At 39.3% G+C, this 25,513-nt stretch overlaps 1 protein-coding gene across 2 annotated transcripts in view; it reads right to left on the reverse strand.

The window, feature by feature from the left end:
* toc (toucan) overlaps positions 1-25,513 on the reverse strand; it is a 494,668-nt gene that overhangs the window by 278,401 nt on the left and 190,754 nt on the right. The window contains exon 4 of one of the 2 annotated variants that reach the window (XM_065229539.1): positions 14,601-14,695. In XM_065229539.1, the coding sequence (XP_065085611.1) occupies positions 14,601-14,695 (95 nt within the window). Of the gene's footprint in view, positions 1-14,600; positions 14,699-25,513 lie in introns of both variants that reach the window. The other variant, XM_065229538.1, reaches the window with a different exon arrangement.

Below are 25,513 nucleotides of genomic sequence, written 5' to 3' on the forward strand. Positions count from 1 at the left end.
CATAGTTTTAAAGTGATAATACAATGGAATCTATCAATCATCACATAGAATGAATAAATCTGCTGACATTGCTATGTTATAAGATGGATCCAGAAAACGGTACATGTCGATTTGTTTCAGTGTGGGTAGCAATCTTGAATTAATCAACTCTTTATTCATCAGAACAACACTATTGGAAGATTGCCGTAAAATCTCAACGCAGATGTCGCCACTGCATGATGATGATAATGTTGACAGACTGCATATAAAATTCGTGAAAATTAGCGTTAAATCATAATTTTCATCAAGCCTGTGTAAAATTCTTCCAATATAACATTCGAATTGAAGAAGAAAACGTTTTCACGATCAGACTGATATGCATCTTTGACTTTTCCAGTTGAACTTTCATTAGATATATTCATTTCATTTCGCGGCTCCATCAATGCTGCATTGTAAATATGATGTAAACAGAAGTAAATTGCTCAATTACTCAAAATAAAGATGATTTGTATTCTTGTTATCACTTTGAAGACCATCTAGCACCATTTTATAGTATGGTGCGTGTTGAGTAAAGCAAGTTCCGTTGCGTTTTCCGTCGAAAATTGTGAGTATCAATATGTTTTCTTAGAAAAGGCCAAAATGAACATTTATTTAATATTGGCGTCCTATACAACCAATTCTCCATTACCACCAGCATGATACAACCTTTCATAAGTAAATGAACTTAATTTCCACTTTCATAGTGTAAATCTCACATATTTACCATTTTCTGAAAAATGCAGCTGCGCAGGAGGTAACCTCTCCCTGTGGGTGCAAACTTGTTATGCATAATTTGCCATGAAAACATCTCCGATCCATACCGAAATAATAACAAATAGTTTTCAAACACGTTTTCTTACAAGATTCAAGCAAAAGTTTCCACGGGAAATTATTAGTTTTTCTTAATGGACCGATTTGCCCCAAAAAGCGTCTGTTTTACTTGGAAAATTTGGAAACTATCCTCCTTCTAGTAGTTCTCACTTCGAAATGTAGGTGGCGAAAGCTTGGAAAAGTTTCACTGCAAGACGCCAATCAGAATGAACCAGGGGAAGCTCATAAGTTTTGACAGGCGCACCGGCGCAACCATCGGTAATTGAGAGATTTACAACTGACAAGAGACTGAGAGCGAGCCTTTGCGCTCTCTTTCTCCATTACTCTCTTTGCCTGCAATCAGATCAGTGTCAACATTTCAAAGGGACGTAATTGCTTTTGTAAAAAATGGCTTTAGCCGTCGATTTCTCGCAAATTAAAGCTCACCCGTCCAAATTAACAATTCCAGCTGGTAGAGGATACATTCCTCTACCTGTTGAAGTCATTGATTTTCATGTGTGAGCTTTTATTCGCGAAAAATCGACGGTTAAAGCCATTGTTTACAAAAGCAATTACGCCCCATTGAAATGTTGACACTGAGATATCCAAGTGCACAGCGAGAAATGCACGCTTTAGGCACCCACACATCACAAATGTTCTTCTAATTTAAACTCACACATTCAAACCGGTCCGCCAGTATGATACACGTCCAAAGCGTACCAGACTGCTGTTTTCGTGTTGCTCCCGTTTGACGCGTGAATGCTGAATGCTTCAATTACAACTAGTGGTGCAAACCGCCATGCATTGTGGAAAATTTGTGATATGTTTCAAGAGGTGATAGAAGGTCAGCTTGGCTTCCATCAGGCATTTGACTATTTCACCCAAAAAAGCTCGCTTTTAGTTGCACTATTTAACGAGTTTTGTCATGGTAGTGATATCGACATGCTTAGAAATCAATGCATTAGGGATTAGGCAGACCATCTGAACTGAATTTAATCCTTTTTGAATCAAACCAAGGTCGAAGATTTATAGGTGCCACACTATGAAATAGTGTATTCGTGGTCACTTGTGGTCTGGAGTAAAGAAGTACAGCTATAATGTGACCATAAAATCTACAAAAATCTAAACGCATTTTTTTTTAATTATTTACACCTGTGTCGTGCACAGGTTACACATGTGAACGCGACGCCACTGACTTCCTGGGACACCGAAAGCCAGACGAACCTCGAAGGGAACTGTCAAAATTAGCTGAAAAACATCCAGAGGAAGTCGAAAAATCATCACGGATAGAAAAATCCTGTGGATGATGGAATAGCTTCGTGGAGAAACTTCCTAGATTAAATCTGAAGAATGTTGGAAGAATTCGTAAGCATATACTAGAAGAAACTTTTAGGAGAAGCTTTAAGAATCTGGAGGATACCAGGAGAAATTTCTGGAAGAAATCGTTTTAATCTTCCAGCGGAAGTTGACAGATAATTTCAAGAGAGAACTACGGAATAATGTATGGGCGGGCGCCAAACTCAAATCTCATCCCCGGACAAGTCACGAATGACCCAAAAGTTTTAAAATGACATGCAAAAGAATAATCCGGGCGAAGTAAAAAAAAAAACTTTCGAATGATGCTGATAACATTTTCCAAGTGAAAGCAGAAGGACTTGTATTAGAAATTCAGCCATCATGAGAAAGTGAGGGAAGCACAGTCAATTGATTAAACAGAGAGCTCAAGGAACACTAAGTTGTGGGGCAGGCAAACAGTTTCTGTTGGAATGTAACAACTATGAAGGAGAATAATATATCTTAATTCTAGATCACTACCATACAAACAAGTGTATTCTCAAACACACAGTCGTCTGTTCCACAAGAAAATAACAAAGTCTACAGCTCCATCCCTTTCGACGATTAACACACAGTCCAGTCCAAGATTTGAATATCTCCTCCATACAGCACCTCTGAAAAACACATCCACCCTCACGCTTTCGCACTGGGGAAAAAAAAGTCACACAGACATCGGGATCGCTTGCATAAAGATTTATGCAAATTTTATGAAAGCTTTAAACGAGATAAAATTAAAACCTGCTGTACGAATGCCGCACCGTTTGCTTCGGCCACACTATCGGTCGTTGGTCGTTGGTTCAGCCACCAAGCGGGCGACAATATTTTATGCACACGTTATCTCTGAATCCCCAGCTCAACGCGCAGTCCTCGTCGTCGTCGTCGTCGTTGCCCGTGCCGGCAGCATGTTCGTATGTATGTAACAAACTACAGCATACAGCATATACATACGGCACTTGCCGGTTTAACTTTCCGACAGCAGGAAATTTGCCGTTGTTTGTATTTCTGGTTTTTATTTGCTATCCCTCAACTGCTGCTGCTCCTGCTTTAAATCCTGTTCTCGCTGCTGTAAGACCCTTTCACTGTCATCCAGCTGCGATCAATCTTGCCCGGTTTCAGCGGTTCGTTCACTCGTCACTATGTATTATAGGAAAGAGACCCCACATGCGTGTGATCGCGACGCAATTCACTTCCCGACGCCAACCGCCAAAACAGGATTCGACTTTCAGACTACGCTCCAGCCACTTGATAACAGGAAGTTTCAACACACGTTGCTTCCCTAAGCTGCCAAACTCATTCACACCTTTTTCGGTGACCCACTTCAGCTAATCGCCATGAATCAAAACAACATCGGAGCTTCCATTTTTAGCACGAAATTCTAACGACAGAAAAATAACACTTTCGCACTAACGAGCTGCTGCCTCAGTGGAGGTGATCTTTATGCCCGCATCCAGGGGGATCAACAAAAAAAACTCCATCCGAAGAAGAAGTCAACAACAGAATTATTTCACACGCACCGGCGCGCCGCGGCTTGCCCGTTCACTTCACGCTTCAGTGAGTTCCGAGCGTAATGCTAAACGCACTTTTGCACGAGATAGAAGGAGGAAAAGATCCGAACGCGATCGGACCTAAATTCGTACTAAACTACGCTAACCCGCAGCCCAAGCTCTAGCCCAAGCCCCAGCGGGTGGCAATCGCGCATTCTCGCCATGCTCTCTGTACACCACCGAGCGCGGTCATCCAAACCAGCCCGGCAGCAGCCCAGCATTAACAACGGGTATGCGCCAAACTCTCAATTCGAACGTGAGAGAGTGGATTACAACCGGTGCGCGGTCGGTGATGAGCGAGCAAGGGTGTTTTTGTTATGTAGAGACATCGGGACTTCAAGCGGATCGGATTAGTGCAGCTCACTTGAGAATTGGAGAGTTTTGCCTTGGAAACAAGAGTTGGAAAACTTGAGTGAGACGAAAAGTCAGCTGTGAGATGCAAAGTTTAGAAGTGCCTGATTGAAGGGCACCTTTCATAATTTGCTGACCGGTAATGGAAAATGATACTTTAAGCAACATAGCATTTACCAACTAGAAAATTCTAGTAATATTTAAAAGATTTTACTTTGCAGTACTGGTAAATAGAGTTAAATTTAGATGGATATATCCTCCCCCTCACTCGATGGTCCCGTTTAGCAGCACCAGTGGTTTAGTTGCAAACGTGACGACTGCCTCTCACCCCATAGGGCCTGGCTTCTTTCGAAAGGGAAGTAAAGCCGATGGTCCCCGGTCCATGAGTTGATGAGTGTAGAAACCAGGTGTGGGACCTGGCTCCCTGGTATCGGTAGCATTTGTTATCAATACGGAAAACAAGATCGACGGAAAACAAATCAAAGAAAAAAAACTCGATGATCCCCTCAATATCGAGTTAATTGTGGCTCAAAACAGCCCTGGGCTGGTTCGTCTCCGGATACCGCAAAAGGGGCATCCCAAAGGGAGAGAAGGTACAGAGTTTTTATTTTACTGAGTTGATAGAGACTAAGACCGAAAGGGATTCCGGAGGGGAGATCCCTGATGGTTGCGGTTCCGATACTAAAATGTATTATTGTTTTTATTTTGCCTAACTGTTCTATGTTTGCTGTCCTCTTTTGTATTTTCTGTTTTGTTTTGAGGATCCCAGCAGAGCCCCACCGGTAGAAACTGCCAGGAGAGACCTGGCACCCGCTACCGGCAGGGAAGGCTGGGCCTACTGTAACAATATATATGGGTTAAACTCTCCTGTAGAATTCGGCCTCCTTCGCGAAACATATCAGTTGTACCTCTGCTACCCGTAGAGTTCTCGTGGTCCGTGGAAGCAAGGGCAGTTTATTAGTATGTGTTCGATCGTCATTGCTGTTCTGCAGGTATCGCATCTTTGGCAGAAGTTTCCGCCCCTGCTGCTCCAAATGTGACGATGCGTGTGTGGCCGGTTCTTAACTGGGACAGGAATCTCTGCTCGTAAAACCTTGGGACATCCGTCCAGGGAAGGGTTACCCCTTTGGTCTTCCAGATGAAGAGGTCTCTCCTGGCGAACCATTCGCGGTTCCATGCCGTCCAGAGGGTTGACTTGATCCATATTTTCAGGTCCTGTCTGGGGACCGAAGTGTTGGCGAGTTGGCCAGTGGTCCGCAGTGTCCCGGTATCCACATGACAGTGGAGCCAGGGGGGTGTGGTTTTGTATGGCCTGAATCCAGGGATGGCGGGCGGTGGTAGATTCCAGTGCCACGAGGGCGCTAGCAGAGTCGGTTAGTACACATAGTGGAGAGGAGGATGGTAGGGAAGCTGCATAATGAAGGGCTGCACTCTCGGCCGAGAAGACCGAGCATTGATCGGGGAGTATCCAGAAGTGTGAGGTCTGTCCATCAGTTACTCCAAAGCCGACCTTGGAGCCGTCGGTGAAACGGAGTTCGTAGTTGTGGTACCGTGTTTGTAGTAATTCGGTGAGGCAGGATCTCATTGCCGTAGATTTGTCTTCTGCTCGGAACAGCTTGGTCATGGATTTGTCCACTCGGATGGGGGAAGAATCGCACTCTCTGGCTCCGTTCTAGTGGAGCTGGGACACCGGGGGGAGCTCCTGGTGAGCGATTTCCTGGAGGATCCGTTTCCCCTCTGTGATGAGATATAATTCTCCGTCTCCGCTTAATTTTTCGTCGAGGCCCACGGCTCTGGTACAGATTGTTTCCGCAGTGTAATATCGGAAAGGGAGCACTCCGATTTCAATGCAGGCGGTATCGGCTGGTGTTGAGGGCAGAAGTCCAGCCGCACCTGATTATATATCGGTGCTAGTCGGGTGACGACCGAATCGCTGAACGTCAATCGGTTATGAACAATGGCTCTGGCGGTATTGAGTACGATGGCCCTGTTACTCGTTTTATGCGGCCCGGAGAGGAAACGGAGGATGTTCAATCGTGTTCGACAATTAGTCCTGACATCATTAAGGTGGGTGCCGAATCGAAAGTTCCGCTCAATCGTGACCCCGAGGATGGATATGGTCTTCCTCCTAGGGAAAGTGTGGCTGTTAATTTTGATCAAATAAGAAAGTTTCCAGTGTCCAATAGAACGCTATTGAATTTCACGGAAAAGATTCCCATGAGTGTGATATTAAAAGTTACCTAAAATGTACGAATCTCATAGATATTCGTAAACAAAAGCAATGTTTCTCCGGGGCCGGGATCTTACACGATCAAGAACCCATCATCCGACTCATTAAATTACACGGTATTTCAAACACAAGACCCTTTGCGACTATACTGAGTGCCCGGAACCACATTGGCCACACCCGGACAAGCTACGGGCAGTGCTGTCATGGTAAATTGAGAGCTGGTTACTCGTTGAATTTTCATATGTGCGCCCCCGATCACCATAAATGTATGCGCCTTCTTTCATGAGACACTGAGATATGGATACACGTCAAATGAATCTGACTCATATTTGAGTACCGTTAACTCACACTCGCAAAAGCATAGGTCACTCATAGAATGAGTAAATTTTTAATCAAATATGAGTAAATGTCAGTCATATTTGAGTGACATTTACTCATATTTGAGTGACAAAATTATATACAGTTTGCTTGTTATTAACTCGCCATAAAACTTAAAAATGTTTACAGGGAAGAGATTTATTCGTATAATCCAATCAAATCGTTTTGTTAGCGATCGATTTTTGAGACGTAAAAAACTTTCGTAAAACCGATGTAAATCCAGATCCCAACCTTGATAAGCCAAAGCCTCCAGCACTGTTCTATCCCAACATGGTTGTTTTACGTGGCCAAAATTATACTAAAAAAAACCCTTATGCGACACATCAAATCACGTGCCAATTGGTTAGAATTTTCCTTAAGTTGTCGGAACTTCCCTAGAGTTTCCAAATTCTTCCAGATGTTCATTGATCGGACTTAAAGATCGCGTAATTTTCCTGAAATTCTCGGAACTTCCCCGAATTTTAAGTAACTTCTGTAATTTTTTTTAAGCTATTGCTAAATTTTATCAGGATTTCCCCTAAGGTTCCATGGACAAAAATTCTCTTGACTTCCCAGAAATTTTATGGACTTCGAATGGATTCCCTAGACTTCCCTGAAATCCACAGAGCTCCTAAAAAGTTCCAACAGTTTTCCTGAGGTTAACAGAACTTTCGTGAAGTTCCTTGATCTCTTCCCTGAAGTATGCTAACGAAATTTACCTTAAAATGTCGAAACTTTCTTGAATTTCTTTGGATATTCCTGAAGTTGCTATCATTTGCTAGATGTTTGCGGAACTTCTCTTAAATTGCCCTTATTTTAATAATATTTAAGCATCTTCTCTAGCGGCGCCGGTGGTGTAGTGGTAAGCCTGATTACCTCTCACCCCAGCAGGGATGTTTTAAGACATAACATCTCTGATCACGCCTTACTTCGGAAGGGAAGTAAAGCCGTTGGTCCCCGGTTCATGAGTTGATGGTTCAATAGGTAGGGTCCAAGTGTGGAAGCTGCATTCCTAGCGTCGGTAGCATTGGTTCTTAGCACGGAAAACAAGATCGACGGAAAACAAATCAAGGGAAAAAAGAAAGAAAGTATCTTCTCTGACGCTCCCGCTATTCTTTTGTAATTCTGTGAACTTCACTGTAGTTCCCGTAATTTTACTTGAAATACGCGGAACTTCTGTGAAGTTCCTTAATATTTTAAGAAGCTTTCTAAACTTCTTTGGAGTTCATTGGACTTCCCGGAGATTATCACGACTTCTTCAAGGTTAATCCAAATAATTTTCGCGGATCCAAGATAATCACTGAAGTACTCGAAATGGTATTAAAATTAATGGAACTGCCAAGAATTTACAGGAAATAATTCTTCAAGATAGTTAAAATATCCTGAACGAATAGACTTTCCAAAATAATTCGGAGCTTTCCAGAAGTTATTGCAACTACCAGTGATGGCATTATCATTAGCAAATTGATATTTTTCCGCTCTCATACGCTCTCAATATCACGCGTGATATTGGAGCAAAATATTATGCTTGATACAAGCTCCTTTGCTATTGCGAGACTATTCATAGCGTGTAAAGTTGAAGCTAAGAGTTGAGTTGAGGCCAAAATGATTCCGTTGCACCTCGTTTTCTTAGAAAGAGAAGGTATAATAATGCTATCTCATTTATCTCTTCATCGCCGGCTGGAAATTTTGGTTGCGTTCGGGTTTAAAGCAAAAATCATGAAACTCAATCTCACTACAGTTTGATGAGATTTGCAGGTGGTGACTTTTGTTAGCTTGAGCTGCAATAGGGTGGAGCACTACTTTGGCCTAATCGCCGGTTTTGGGCCTTTAGAGCAGAAAACATCAAATACATCTATGATTGCGGCGTGAACGTGTCAAACATAGATTTTGTACGTTGCTTCTCCTCAATAGCTGCAAGACAAAGTGTTGAAGAACGCAAAATAAGATCTCGAAAACAAAAGGCGCACGCGAATTCACTTTTCTTTCCAATCGATAGGCCAAAGAGAATTTCAATGGCGTTTCAATGGCTAATAGGCCCAAGAAAATCCGTAGGCCAAGTTGAGTCGCCAGAAGCTGTTTTGTATTTTCAACAATAAACAAATTTCGCGACTCCTTATCAGAACTAACGGTACATATGGAAAGTTAAATAAATTTGGAAGTCATCTGTAATAATAACATTTCGTTTGATGCTAAATTAAGAAAGACTAGGTACGGGTTGTGCTTAATAGGCCAGGAAATGGGGTAGTTAACCCTATCACAGCTTGCACTATCAATCGCAAATGTTTGCTTGTTCTTTGGTCAGATTTGATTTTTTGATATTTTCCCAACACTGGTAACTACATTCAATTACACATCTGAACTTTCCTCACTTCTTTTTACTAAACTTCCTCGAACCTCTCTGGACTTCCCTGAACATTTTTGAAACCTGTCTAATGCCCCGGAAATCTTCCTGGAATTTATGGAACTTCCCTGAAGATCATGCAATTTTACAGCTTTTGGAACATCTATGTAATGATTGGGAATTTCCATAGTTCCTCGGAACTTCTTGCAAGTTACTGCAACTTCTTGAAATGAATGTAACTACTGCCCCGTAACGTGGGTAGATCACCTTTTCGTGGTACGTTACGGGATGTAAGATCTACCACCGATTCCTAGTCCTGACTACTTCAAACTAGGGGAACAGGATTTTTCAGTAATTCAAGGAACACATCTTAGTCCTTGTTACTTTTTATGCCTTGTTGATAGTGACAAGACTAGGCTTTGTCTACCGAGGATGATCTTGAAACAAGGCAAAAAATGAGTTAGTTGTCTTCATCTATGTGATTCCTAATCTTCTCTTCGTTGTTCCCTAGTTTGAAGTGGTTAAGACTAGGGTTCTGATGCATGGTCATTATCGGTGTCATACCTTAATTTTGTTGCTAAGGAATTCAATTTTGACTGACAAAGGGGCGCGCCTTTGGAGGGTGTTTCAACACTCCGAAGGGTATAAATAGCGGGACCTTTCAATTAGAGTCGGATCCTTGCGATAAATGCAAGAGTGGCAACTGTAAAAAAAATCGAATACTTCATCATTTCTTAATAGTGATGGAGTAATACGACATGCACTAAACTAAGGACACGGGATATACTACAATAGATCAATTTACTGGTCGCAGTAGTGTTAGGTCCCGAACAGAGGAAAAAAAAAACTACTTTAAAGCTATCTGATCCTCCCCAAAGTACTTGAAACTTCTCTAAAATTAATATAATTTGCCCTTAAATCTGCTATTTTTCAATTTTAACTAGATGAACGCGTCATTGAGACGGTACTAATGGATATTTTTGGTCGCTATTGAAAATTTTCGATTGTCGATTGCTGTATGGGCAAAAATTAGGGCATTTAGGCCGACATTACATCCAATTCCCCTATTTATTGGAAAAAAAAATATATTGAAATACTTACGTTGCGTGGGTTAATTTGACCCCAAATTCAAATTGTCGTATCTTAACAAAATTTCAATGGCTTTAAAAGATTTCAAATGATTTGCAAAGTAAATTTAGTGGAATTCCTTTTTAAGTTATCAGACTTATTATACCCATAAAGTTACATATTTTGATGTTAGAGATGTTTATATCACGAGATCTCAACTACACAAGTGGAAATTAATACAAGGACACTTTAAAAAGCATAGCTCCTTCCAATTTTAAAAATCAGAGAAATTCTAAATCATGTACGTTTGGAAGCCACATTATAATTCTACAATATTAGCCTAAGAAAGAACCAATTGCATCATGTACCAATGAGAAATAAATGGAATTGTGTTTTTCTCCTTCGGAAATAAATATAAGGACGCCATACAAAAATGAAACATTATTTAGCATGTCAACAATTATTATGACACCAAAATAATCAAAAAGAAAATCATTGAATGATCAGCGATGATCACATAGGAGATACATAGATCTCCTATATGATCATCGCTGATCATCCAATGATGATTGTGATTTTTGAGAACTTCTAGCGATTGGATCTGGATTTTCAGAAATGAAGTTAAATGATTATTTGAACTAACTCTTTGATTTTTTTGGTGTCACAATAACTGTTGACATGCTAAATAATGTTTCGAAAATTACCAATTTCCCATCTTTTTTGTATGGCGTCCTTATATTTATTTCCGAAGGAGAAAATCACATTTCCATTTATTTCTCATACGTACATGATGCAATTGGTTCTTTCTTAGGCTCATATTGTAGCATGATAATGTGGCTTCCAACCACACATGATATAGAATTCCTCGCATTCTTAGATTTGGGAGGAGCCGTTGGTCTTTAAAGTGTCCTTATATTAATTTCCACAAGTGTACATAGGATGTTGCTTCCTTCTGCAAAGATTTACAATAATAGGAGGTCATCTAAAATACACATAATACAGATCCTGCTCATATGGATGGTTCCAGTCTTGGACAAAGTTGTTCAGATGGACAAGACCTCTGCTAAGGTAAAGAGTTTAGCTCAGAATTCACTCACCAGGCCGCGCTAGTGTGACATTAATTTTGAATTGTTTGCCTCATATTAACAAGATTTCTATCTTCCGTTTCCGTTTTCTGCAACGTTGTGCAGATGGACAAAATTTATTTTTTGGTAAAAAGTTCAGCAGAGAATCCACTCACCAGGTGGCGCTCGTGTAACATTCATTTTTAATTGATTGCCTTAACTTAACATCTTGACTAGATATAAGGCTCCCGTCTTGAGTAAAGTTGTTCAGATAGACTATACCTATTGTATGGTAAACAGTTTAGCTCAGAATTAACTCATCAGTTCACACTGTTGCTTCACGTCGTTTTGAGTTTTTTGGTTTCACTTCACAGCTTGCCTAGATAGAAGGTTTCTGTTTTCGGCCAAGCTTTTAAGTTGAACTAAAACAATAATATGGTAATTATCATAGTTTACTATTCACTCCCCAGACGCTATAGCTTTACTTTGTTTATATCGTTTGCTTTTATTTGGCATTTAACTAATCACAATATCGCTCTGTTCAGCAAACAGCAGAAAAAATCTATTAGTTGCAAACTCTGTTTATAAGATTCCTGTCATTCACATTTTAAAAAACACGCAATTCAATTTAAGCTTTTGTTTATTTTAAAATAATTTCCCAAAAATAAGATACGGTTCATATCAGTCACTTTTGATCATCAATAGTCTAAGATAGGTATTGTTCATGTGATCAACTTTACCCAAGACAGAAACCTTCTATCTAGTCAAGATGTTAAGTTAGGGTAAACAATGAAAAATCAATATCAAACTAGCGCAGTCTGGTGAGGGAAATCAGAATTAAAATGTGTTCCTTAAGTAAATTTTATGGCTACCCAAGAATCGAGACACATCTGATGACTCATCCCGGTAATTCCTGGAAATCTGCAAATACTTTTATCATTTATGTAACCAAAAAGGTTCATCAGAATGTTATTTTTTTAGCTTTCTGATGTTTATTTAATCATTCCTTGTATGTTCCTTTCCTTCGTTTCCCCAGGCATTTTCATCCCCCTTACCACGTTATTCTCTAATTCCTCCCGGAAAGTTATTTCGACTTCCCTCGGAAGCTTTTTCTGGCTTCGCTCGAAAGTTTGATCCGCCTTCTCCGACCAGGTTTTTCTAACTTCTTCCGGAATATTGTGCGAACTTTCTGATTTCCACCGAAAATTTCTTTCGACATCTCCCAGAAATCTTTTTCGACTGTCCTAAAAACCCGCTAGATACCACGAAAAGAAACTTGCGAATTTCTCCAGAAGTTTCTTCCAAACAACCTCAGAAAGATTCTTCGAGGATCGTCAGGAAGTTTCTTCTGTCTTCTCCAGGATGTTTCTTTAAACTTCCACCGGAAATATCGATCGAATTCACTTAGAACTTTATTTCATCTTTCTCTGCAAGTTTCTCCATGAGCTTCTAACGGTGTTTTTTTTCTATTCTATTGGATGGTTTTCCAAACTTCTGAAAATGGGTACTCCTGGAATTTTCTTCCGATTTCCGGAACCCCTCTGGCTTCCTCTGGAAGCGTCATTCGATTTTTCCGAAAGATTGATTAAATTCCCCAAGAAGTTTCTCAATATTATTCTTGGAAGTTACCCAGATGTTTTTCCAACTTTTCTTAGAATTCTCTTCAAACTTTCTTCAGACATTCCTGGCAAGGCCTTTCTTAGTTCAGAAGTTTAAGTTTTCGCTTTTGAAAACGGCATAAATATAAAATTAATTAAAATAGTAAGTAACGAGAAATGCCGATATTTTAAAACCTTTGAACCGATAAGCTTGAAAACAATCTGGCAACGCTGGGTGCAGCATGTTGTCATGTTCAGCCTTAACTCACAATAATATTAAGCTTTGTATAATAGCTGTAAATTTTTTCACCATAATCAACAATATTGCTAATATGCCGAGGAAGTACTTTAAAAAGCTTCTATGGACATTTTAAATTGTATGTTTTATACGGACAGTCCTTCATTTCGTAATATCTAAAAAATGTAGTCAAATTAAATTTTCCTGAGAATCGCCATATCTCCTGCACATACATTTAATTACCATCCCAACAACACCAGACGAGAACGAGAAGCACTGGTTCGCCGTCTCATAAACTAAACCAGTTCTACTCGCTCCCTATCGCTGCAGCTGAGCTCCGACTACAATGTGAGCGAACTCCTTTCTCTTTCTCATTCCCCATTCGCACACGGGACGGGGCCAGTGAGGGATTGAGAAATAAAAACAAACAAATCTCAACCGAAGTCACGGTCGGAGAATCCGCGGCGGTCGGTGAAGGTGAACAAACGTTGTAGCTGCTCTGCAACCACTCTGAATTAAGAGCACGACGCGAGACACCAACTAGCAAGCAAGCAAGTGGTTGGAAAATCCACCGACCAACAACAACCGAGTCACAACACATTTCATTCAGGTTTTCTTCACTTCAAGAGCCATCGCTTGAGCTTGAATACCTCTAGTTGTTACTACACTCATAAAAATCCAATGCTGCTGCAATAGAGAGTGGCATGCTTCAGAAGCAGCAAAGGCAGAGATGAGCATTCGTCCATAGTTGCTGCTGCTGCTGTCACCGGTTACAGTTGTCTGATATACCTTGTTTTATGAGGATGGTTGGAATGCAATCGGCGGAATACTTTAGAGCAAGTGATTTAAGTGTATCAACGGTATTTGATGGTGGCTCTCAGCTCGTGCGATTGAGATGACTCTTCGGTAATACTATTTCACGGTCGGATGGGAAAACAAAATTGAATTGTTCATGAGAATCTCCTAACAGCGTATGATTTATGATGATTTTTGCCATTCGCGTTTACTCAAAATTTAATGCATTGCAATCTTTTGAATATTACATTCCCATCTTCCCTCTCTGCCATGGTTCACCCTTTCAATTCATGCACACAAAAAAACTTAATTTGTTTTAATGATTTTCTTCCCTACGGGAAACCATTAAAAACAAACTCAAACACCCACCAAACATCGCAGACCAACAGCTGGTGCTGCTACTCCCCGGCATCAAAGTTCAAAGGAACGGGAAAGAAAAGCAAAACTTTCGCAGTAAACGTTGAAAAAGTTTTCCTCTCAAATTAAAAAAAAAAAGGAAAGAAATCGACAACTCCAACAGAAACAAACAAACAAAAAAGAAACGAAACCGCCGAAAGGTATGCATTCAGCGAGGCACATAAAATTACACCCACCCATACGGCTTCGGTGCAAGAGAAGAAAAGCTTCTTCGGTGGTTAAGCTCGCTTCCTTCTTGGAACTTGTACCCACCACCACCGCCGCCCAAGTTCAAGTTGAATCGAACAAGACATAACAGCTACTAATACATTAAAAATAGAAGAGACTGATAAGTATGTAGCTACTGCGCTGCGCTACGGGGGTTGTAAGAAACGGTAGGTTGGGACTTGGGAGGTATTGTCCTGAAATTTTCTATTTGCATCGGTACTTACGTATGCTGGAAACTTTCGGCTGCAACTTCGGTGATCCACCCGTCAGACTGAGATCACTCTGCGAGCTTTGCTGGCTGTCTTTGCTGTGGGTTCGACTGCTGAAAAAAAAAAAACGAAACGGAGCATAGATGAGAAATTTGCAACATTCACAGGACCGGTGCAATTAGAACGTGCAGAGATGGCGTTTACTAATCAAGGAAGAGCGATAGCGTGTCAGTCGGTGATAGCAGTGGAATTTCTGGGGTGGTCACTTTGGCGCAATATCTTGTTTACCTACATTTCATTATCTACCGTAGTTTGATAACAAAGTGGCATTTGGAAGCTCTAGGTTTGATTGGAAGTGTGAATCGTTAGATAAGGTGGAAAGGGGTGGATCCAGAACATTGACAGTGACATCTCAATGGGTTGTTGTGATTCAATGAGGAAATGATAGATTTCAATATTGAAGAATGGTATGTATGAATAACTTGAGTCAGCGCTTGGTGAATCCATCAATAACTGTTCGGTTGGGCTAATTATTCTGATTTGACAAACAAACATAGCTTGGTTCAAGATAGACTGAATTCTTGAACTCTTAACCTTTAGATAAACCCATGTAAGGCTTTCCAAATAACAGCAATTTAGATCCAAAGTGGAGGCATTTTCCAAACCATAACATCAACTATTGATTTCCCTCCTGCCCTTCATTCCGATCAGGACTATATCGTACACTATAGTTGAAACAGTTAACGATGTTATGTTTTGATGCACAGTCACGCATAACCTTGCAGCCCAGGCTGATAACGCCAACCCAACCCAACCGAACCAAACCAACAACAGCATAGCTCCAGGTTGAAATATTCTCGACTTCGTTTCACCTACCCCTGCCAGCCGTGCCGCCGTGTGTCAGCATTTCTAATTCCTACACAAACACAGCGAACACCGGAAAGTGATGCAATAAATCAATAATCAAACACCACACCAGTGTGGTAGAAGCAACGTTCTACCTTTACCGATGTTTCCATAGGTCAATCGGTTCAATACGGTGGAGAATTGCCCAACTAGGACTAGGTTTCTTCTGATTTACCACCTGAATTACTATAAATTTGCTATTATTGTTTCCAAGAATACCGGCGGCATACACGATAATCGTGTGCGTGCCTGCTTCAGCACACCAATCCGATGGACGGAGAATGGAATTTGTGTTGATACTATCTACACGTTCTATCGGAGAACATTGAACACCGCTGCTGCTGCTGCTGCTGCTGCTACAGCAGAACATTATTGAACGATAGGCCTTGAGGATTTGACCCTGCGGATTCAATCTCGTTGAGATCAGAGAATCATAAGGCCGAGGTTTTGTCCTCCGCATTAGAAATAGCTCGATTTGTGTCGTTGATTTCCCAAGGCAAATCAGAGAATTTCACAAATTATAAATTATTTTCCAATTGTATATCAAACTGCGTAGAATCTTGTAGACATAAAAGTGTTTATAAAAGACGCGTCATCATTATCATCATCATCATCATCAGTAGCAGCAGCAGCCGGATAAAGCCGAGCATCACCCCGCTCGAAGCTGTGCAATGAAAGCGAAACTTGCCACCAGTCAAGGCAAAGTTTGTGTCTACGTCTACGCTATAGGTTGCTAATAGTATAATCATATGAAGTCAATTTAGCGTGAAATCAATTATCATTATTATTAGTCGGTTGGATTGATGATAGACGCATACACGTGCCGAGGCTGGTCCCACCCTCGAAGGTACAATAAAAACGGTTTACATGTTCGTTTGTAGGTAAAGACTGGAACGCGCGAAAATTGGTCGACCAAAAAATCGTTTTTTTTCAGTCAAAGTTCATATCATTTGGTAGTTCAATTCATATATTTAAAGGAAAAAATGTTCGTTTATTCTTTTGGTTTGCCAAATCCGAACTGCCGTGCCTTCCGCTTAAACCCTTCCATTAAATTTTGCACAGTGGTCTGTTGCTCGCTTTCCATGGATTTATTAGTTTTTTTTTTAGATTCCGTTTGACCAAGGCCCAATACCGTTCGATAGGGTGAAGTTCTGGGCTGTTGGGAGGGTAGTGGTCTTTGGGTACCACAACCACGTTGTTCGCATCGTACCATTCCATTGTCTTTTTCCCATAGTGGCAGCTCACCAAGTCCGACCAGAACAGCACAGATCTATTATGTTGCTTTAGGAATGGTAGCAGCCTCTTTTCCCGGCACTACTGGACGTAGATCTCTTGATTGATGGTTCCCGTTGTAATGAAAAAGCCGCTTTTTAGACCACACGTGCATATGGCCTGCCAGACGAGATATTTGTTTCGGGAACTTCGATGGTTTGATGGTTTTGAAAATTTCAGCCACCTTCCCTTTTCCTGATGCGGTATAAAACTCCTGTCCCGAAAGCTGCTTGAAATCCGCCTTCACATAAGTTTCGTCGTCCATGACGACACTGTCGAACTTTGTGAGCAGATTATTGGCCCACTGCACAGTAGTATGGGAAACATTGAGCTTGCCAGCGACGTCCCCGATGGAGAGGTTAGGATTCCGCTTTTATTTCACCGCCACCTTCTTCGTCGTCGCTGCCACGTCCGGATTACGATTGTCACCGCTTCCAGGCTTAGTGGCAGTCGATAGACACTCCCCGAACACATTTAAAACGTTTGTCACGGTCGATTTGGCCACATCCAGCCATTTTGCCAACTTGGCGTGTGAGAACGTCGGATTCTCTTGTTGATCGAGCTGCACACGCTGCTCTTCTTGCTTGGACGTCATTTTGAAAACTGGAGAGCAAACGGTGAAAACTCATCTATGATCATTGTACATACACTCAACTTCCAAATGCAGCATTCCAGGTTTTTTTTTATGCATTTTTAACAGAATTACACCAATTTGAAGTTGACCAATTTTTGCGCGTTCCAGACTTTAAATAGGTTTGTATGGATAAATTGCGCTCTCAGCTCGAATGTGTACAGGTACATGTTGATGATTAGTTGTAGAAGAGACACGACGTGAACTAACTGACAATAAGTGATTATATCAGATTGGCGACGCTGTAAATGTTAATATAAGTCTCGTTGCCATGAACGGAAGGGTGGCGCAAATCATTCTTCCTAAATTTTAGCTCATTTTGTTGCGATCTGAAAGTACACATGTCCTTTGGATTGAGGTGTGCGGCGATTCAAAAATGGTCGGCGGCGACGTATGAGGTAATTGTGCTCGGCGGCGTCGGCGTCATGCCGCTAGCACTTTAAGGCGGCGGTGGCGTAAATCGGCGTGGCATTTTTTGCGCCAATTCGATTAAAATCACAACATTTTAACATCAATGCAATTTGAAACATTTGTTCACAGATAGCTCATTTGGTTAAAAATGGCTAAGTTGTAATTTTCCCGAGAATTTTTTATTGGGTATCAAGCTGGAGCTGCGTGACAGCTTAGTTTTCAAGACTTGACCCATTAGAATAAATTTTGCTTCTATCTTTGACAATACAGCAGAAGGACTAGCCTATGATGGCAGCTTGAACACTGGATTCCGTGTGTATTGTTTCAAGATAGTTATGGAAAAAATGCTGTGAGTTGTGCGCGTAGATACATCCGCGTAGTAATCCGATTTAATAAGTAAAGCCGTTTCGAACGAAATATCTAAATTATGTAAGTTATGAAAACCAAAATAAATGTAATAGCCTATGTTGGCAAGTTGATTAATTTTGGTTTCCTCCCTAGATATTCTACTTATTTACTACTGAGCTTAGTATCAAATTAGTTACTTAAATTAGTTAAATTAGTAAACAACGTATCAATCATTTCAAGATTTTGCGACCGTACCGAACAAGTTCTATACTACAGCTAGCTAGCTTCTTTAGTTTTCGAGAATAATGAGTATAAACATTCATATTAAGAACACGTGACTTCGTTTTATATTTATCTGTTTGGTAGCTTTTGAACTAAAATATCGTACCATACGTATAATCTTTTCGTTTATGGGGTAATCATAGATATATTTGATGTTTTCTGCTCGATATGCCCAGAATGGGCAATTAAACCGAAGAAGTCCTCTCCCCTATTGCACTTTATGCGTATAATATATCACTGAGGCAAATAGACTTAAGAATTTCATAAATGAACGACACATGCGAATTTTATAGGCGCGATTTATGAAGGTAGCTCTTATTCGCCTTTAGTCATTCCGTTTTCCCATTGACAGACGAGTGGTCCAGACACAGGACCCGTAATCTCATCGTCTATGGTTCGGTTCTAGTCTGCTCCGTTTAATTATTTTGTTGTCGACTTTATTTTTCATAAGGCAAATCTATGAAATTCATAACGATTACCTATGGCTAAAATTCATAAGTGGTTCTTATGGAATTCTTACGTTCTTTTGCCTCAGTGTATACGAGTTCAACTTCGTACTATTTATCCAGCCAACAACTGCTCTTCTTGTCTTCTCTGTGGTGATGTTGTGATGGTGGAGATGGCATGCTTTTTTACTCGAAATATTTTCGGTTTTATCAATACAAGTAAGCCGCAGAAAAAGTAAACGAAATCGAGTTATCGTTCTATGAGCGCTTCTTATTTGTCTTTAGCCTCATCATTTTCTTTAGCATAGATAGAGTGGAGGATAAAGCACAGGTCTGACAAACGTAAAGTTCATGGTTCGAGTCGAGTGTGTCTTTTAAAATTTGTTTGACATGATTTATTCCTTCCAACGATAAACACTCACAGACTATCATTCTCTAACGAAACTAGCTACATATCATGTACGAATCTATTTTGTTGTAAAAAACAACGAATGAATTCGTAAAACAAACGAGCGATTTCTCTTTTTTTTTTTTTTGGTTTGTTTTTTCCGTCGATCTTGTTTTCCGTGCTGAGCACCAATGCTACCGACGTGCCAGGAAGGCAGCTCCCACACCTGGACCCTACCTATCGACCCATCAACTCATGAACCGGGGACCAACGGCATTACTTCCCATCCGAAGGAAGGCGTGATCAGAGATGTTATGCCTCAGAACATCCTGGCGGCGCCGACTGGGATTGAACCCAGGCCTGCTGGGGTGAGAGGTAATCACGCTTACCACTACACCACCGGCGCCGTTGAGCGATTTCTCTGTATGAACGGAATTTTTTTTCAGTGTATAAAGCTTCCGAGAAGTCTATAGAACTCTTGAGAAGTTTGTAGCACTCTATAGAACTTTCATGTTCGCCACGATTGTGATGATGGCTTTGAAGTTTTTTTTTTACTTGAGTAGTATTTTATTGAACGCAAGGCAACTGTTTGAGCCTCGCGCGCATATCACATATATAAAGGACGAGATAAAGGACTGATTTTAAATTTTGAGTAAAAAAATTAAACTTTGATGCTTGATTGTATGACACCTTGAATTAGTAGCAGGTTTTCTAGTTGAATGTTGGGAGTTTCCTTGAAGATCCTGAAATTGCGAGTGATATATCAAGGTTTGTATTCAAGGTATGAAAAAAAGAATACGCCATCGTATGCACTGTAAAAAAAAATGACCGGCGGCGTGTCGATTTCTGAACAACCGCCGTGCCGATAAAATTGTGTCGGCGGCGGCGTGGCCCAAAAAGTGCCAGCGCTGTCGGCGTGGCGTTGCGGCGTACACCTCTACTTTGGAGTTTACATGGAAATTACTCAAGTTTCAAATATTCCTTGCCTTACACCATTAGGCTTTTTACTGCTGCTGCGTTTTATCTGTTCTGTTTATTCTGTTCTGTTCTGTAAGTTTTACAGCAACATTACTGCAGATCACTTATATTTGAAGTTAGATGTTGGTCAATTTAGAATTCGGAAAATTAATCATTTGGTCAAGCTTCTGCATTCATGTTCCATCAGATGTCACTGCTGTTGTTTGCGGTGACGTCTATCGGAAACTACACACAATCTGTTTTCCGTTAATTGTTCACAGAAGACACTGCAGTGCAAAACATGTTTGGTACCTCTATATATGCATTTAGATTATTATTCGAAGTCCCTCCTTTTTTACCCATTCTCCACACAAAATAGTTCAACCCTCACAGAATTTCCCGCCAATTTTTATGAATGGGCGGGGCATAAAGTATCTTTTGCGCAGAATATGTAAAAAGGAGGGACTTCAAATGTTAAAGTAAATGCATATATAGAGGTACCAGACATGTTTTGTAGTGACAGGTACTCTATTTTGTAATCTGTGAAAGGGAAATCACAAATCGAGTGTCATCCAAATACATGGCATGTTGAGAGATTGAGCTCGTGAGATTAAATTTTCTCTCCTAATTTTGAATGTTTTGGCCCTCTCGGGACTGGTAGTAAAGCAGGTAAAACTGAATGGGGAAAAATCATTTTTATTAAATTGTGGCTTGTTTAACAATAATTTCCGGGAAAAACTGAACGACAAAGTCCCTGACTAATTTATTAAAGTTGTCGTTCAGTTTTTTTGACCTGAATATGCACCGAATGCGAATTATTCCCACTTCTCTCAATTTATATATGGGGATTTTTATCACTTCCTACCAGCGGAACACCACCATCTCTGTGGAAAATAGCCGGACGATATGATTAATTTACCTTCCACCGAGCTGAGACTTTTTCCTAAAAGATGCAGTTCAAATTTCGATGGAGCAAACCAATTTGTTCATGTAAATAGAAGAAAATAAAAAAAATGCTTTGATAAACCACATATCAAGAGCCACATGTTGAAAGTTTGATGGCGAGAAAAGGGCATAAAAAGGAATTTTGGCTGCCAAAATGGTAAAACGTCTTTATGCCAAACTTCCATATGTCAAACGTCCATACGCCAAACGGGGTATCATCTAATTTTCTTTGCAACAGTCCCATAATTCTCTGCCAAACAGCTGGCAAGCTCATCTAATTCTACTTAGAATTCCCATGTAATTAACCTCTGAAATGTCATGAAATTCTGCTCAGAATCATATTGAAGTTCTGCTCTGAATGCTTCTAAAAATTCACTTGTAATTCTCCTCAGAAGTCTCAACAAATTATTTTTCGAATGTCCTTGAATCCTGGAATCCCCTGGCTATGTATATAATCCACCAGGAATTATCCTCAACATTTCCTTGGAATTTTCTCCACAATTATTTAGGAACTAGCTCTTTTCGAAATTTATATTTCCTGATCGGAGCTCTCATGAAATTATTCTTAGAACTTATTTAGAATATTGATTAGAATTGGACCTGGAAACTTCCTCACAATCGTCATCGAAATATCCTCAGATCCACCTTAAATATCAACTCAAAACTTTCCGTAAATTTCACCTGGATATCTTCTCACAATCGCCTTGGAATTATTTATACAATTACCTTGGAGTTCTAGTCACAACTCCCTCGTAATTACTCCTAAAATACCACTCCCCGCGGCTTGTCGTACTGGTTGCGAGGAGAATAATCTGCAAATCCTTGAACTGATTTGAAAACCCCAAACATTGAAATGTTTTGAATACAACTTGTTCAGAATATTGCTTACAACTCATAAGTAAGATTGGCGTTTCCATACAATAATTTAAATATGTTATGACACACATTATTCCTTACTACAATGCAAAGCTGTATATATGTGATGTATTATTTAGGAGGCACATAACATAACATAAAATTACCTTATTTCAGGGCTGGTAGCGATCAATGCTGTCAAAAACAGTGATTTTAGTGACCATGTTGAAGAAATAAGTGACCAAATAGTGACTTATAGTTGTAAAAAAGTGACTAAGGGAAGAAAATTCTGATGGCATACCAAATAAAAGTTTGATGTTTTAGACTCATTCAATTAGATTCTCAAAGGAACCTTTAAAGCGAAAGATTCAATAGAAAGTTCATGAAAAACCGGGAATTCTCAGGGCATTTTATTTGACCTGAAAATACCCGGAAGTCTCAGGGAATCTTATCATTACTCAGAAAATTTAATTATTTTCTAACTAAGAATTTAACATTCCTAGTTATTTTCATTAACACATTGACATTTTTAGATTTATAGAGAATGGATTAATCTTCAGTAACAAATACATTTTTAAAATTCAGGGGCTTCAAATGGTTTTTTTTTTTTGGTTCTGGAATATGCATATTTCCCACAAATTTTATAAATTCTGAACTTAAAAGTTATAATACTTCAAGAAATTTTAAGAATCTGGAGTCAAATTCCTTGCACAGTTTTAAGGCTCATGGATTTATATTATAATTTCTAAGGACCTCATTCCACGGAAGTTCTGGCAAAAAATCTATGAGAAAACATCAACTGCAATCTGTTCAACAGTTTTGAAGAATTTTCGACTTCATGTGAAGCCTAAACCTAAGATAGTAAACTCGAAGCGAATTTTCATGAGAATTCTCCGTTTAATATGGAATGGACTATTCTGAGGTCTTCAGAACTACTTGAAATTTTCCAAGCTATTCCTGAAGTTAATTAAACTGCCTTGAAGTTCTTTTGTAGTTTGAGAAACTAGCCTGATGCTCGCAATATTTCTCATCGTTGTTTTTAAGTTCTCTGAACTTGTTCGGACTTCCTAAAGTTGCCACAATTTTCCTTCTATTCTAATATTCTCTAAAGTGTTAACAAATCAGTGAATTTCTCGAAACATTTTTAAATTTTATGTAATTTCCCTGAACTGGAATATCTCTGCTCTGAGAATATCTGTTCTTTCTTGAAGTTTTCTTTTTTTTTCTTTATTAAAGAGACTTTCAGCCTTTAGAGCTTTATTAGCGAGATCGATATATTTCTCGAAGTTCTCGAAACTTCTCTAAAGTGTTTGCAGTTTTCATGAAGCTTGTTGTACTTCCATGAATTTAATTGAACTGTTCTAAAAATGTTTAAGCTTGCATGAACTTGTGCACTTATGTGAAAACCTCAAAATTTTCTTAACATCTCTAAAGTTCTCTGAAAATCTGGGAACTTGAACTTTATTCAATTTTCTCGCTAATTTAATGAAACTAATGGAATTGAACTCTCCTGAGATTCCCTTTGTTTTTGGGGCTTAACAAAACTTATTTGAGGGAGGGGTGGGAGATGGGCGAAATGTCCATAAAAGTTCCTGACGTTCTCGGATCTTCCCTTAAGTTCCACTTTTATGAAGTTCTCGAAATTTGTCTGAACATCTTTGCATTTCTGTGAAGTTATTCTTAAATTTCACGAACTTCTCCAAGCTTCCGCAGCTAAATAATCAATATAGTTCTATGATTTTCACTGAAGTTCGCAAAATTTGTCTCAAGTTCAAATTATCGAAACTAATTCATAACTTCTTGAATAGTCTAGAGTTTCCTGATATTTTTAAAACTGCCCAAAATATTTCTCAATTTCCTTTCAATTTTCTAGACTGCCCTGAATATCTTAGTATTTTTTTTAAAGAACCCACCATTTTGCTGTAATTGATTTAATTGCCTTTAAGTTCTACAAATTTCCTTATGTTTTATAAAGATTATAAACGCTCACGTAACTTTTCCTTAAAACACTAATTTTCCCTGGAAAGCCTGAACTGAAGTTTTCTATGCTTACCTTAATTTCTTTAAATTGATCAAATGTTCCGGTAAATTTTCTGATAGATATTTATAATTCCCTGAAGCTTCTAAAGTTTTCGGATCAATCATAGAATTCACGGAATCTTCAATAATTTTAAGAAACTCCTTGTAAGTCGCTGCAAATTTCCTTTAGTTAATGTGATTTTTCTGATGTTATCTGATCGTCCTCGCGGAACTTCACTGAATATAATGAAACAATCTAAAAATATCTAAATTTCTTAGAAGTTCCTAGGGATTCCTTAAAAATATTGGTGCTTGCTAAAAGTTCTCGCCTTTTTTCTATTAATGGAACTTCTTTAATGTTCTTTAATAAACTTAGCTAAATTTTCGATTTTGTTAGATCTCGAAATTTCCATGATATACACCCTTGAAAAACTCTCACATTTTCCGGATGTTCATATCATTTTTATTGCGTTCCATAAATTTTCTCTGAGCAAACCGAAGTTTTCGGAAATTCCGGTTTCTGCAATTTCCTTGAAATTTTTTGAACTGCCCTTTGATTCTCTGATCTGATCTGATCTGATCTGATCTGATGTGTTCGGGGCTTCCCTAAAACTCTCAACTCTAATGAAGATCACGGTTCTGCTTTAAAATAAATGAAATTCTTGTTAACACCTTTAAACTTCCCTGGAATTCTCTGAATTTCTGTGAAGTTCCTGAAATATTTCTGAAGCTTTCAATAATTTTCTGAAGGTCTCTGTACTGAACCTTTTGGAACATGGTATGGGTTATTGATTTTATTTCAGCACATCATGGAACTATCCTGAATTTGTCTAAACTCACGCTTATAGTTTTTTTTAAACCAAATCAATAGTCTGGGCTAAAGTTTCGGGGACTTCCCCTTAAGATCTCTGGAACTCCCCAAAGATCTCTAGATCTAGCTTTTCTGAGATCAATAGAACTTCATTAAAGTTTCCACATTTTTGTTAGTACGAAACGTCAAGACGTTAAAATTTTGTGATCTTAAAATCTCTTGTGAAGTAAGTGTTCAACTTCAACATTTAATGGATTTGATAGTTAAGCTGTTTCGTTAAAACTGATTGTCATGTCTTAAGAATGTCTTATTATAAACTTGGAAGTTACCCGCCAAAGTTATGGAAAAACCTGGAAAACTCAGGGAACTTTATTTTGCCAAATAAGTGGACACCCTGTAGATAGAGAAGAACGATTAAACGCAAAAAAAAACTCTATACAAGGTCGTCAACTTCGAATTGTTCAAAAAATAGAACAAAATGTAGGCCTATTCAGAAGAATGATCAATCTTGAAATAAAGTCACGTTTAAAAAAGTTTAAAATAGTGACTTAAAGGGTGATACGGTCAAAATTTGGTCAATATCAACTTGACACATTTCTTTCAATTTTGCATTTAAAAAACCTGAACACCCCTCATTTTGAAGGTGTGTGTGTGTAG

This window comes from Ochlerotatus camptorhynchus, unplaced genomic scaffold (genome assembly GCF_037179485.1).
Source record: "Ochlerotatus camptorhynchus isolate MF236.1 unplaced genomic scaffold, CSIRO-AGI_Acam_v1.1 ptg000316l, whole genome shotgun sequence".
Taxonomy (NCBI): Eukaryota; Metazoa; Arthropoda; class Insecta; order Diptera; family Culicidae; genus Ochlerotatus; species Ochlerotatus camptorhynchus.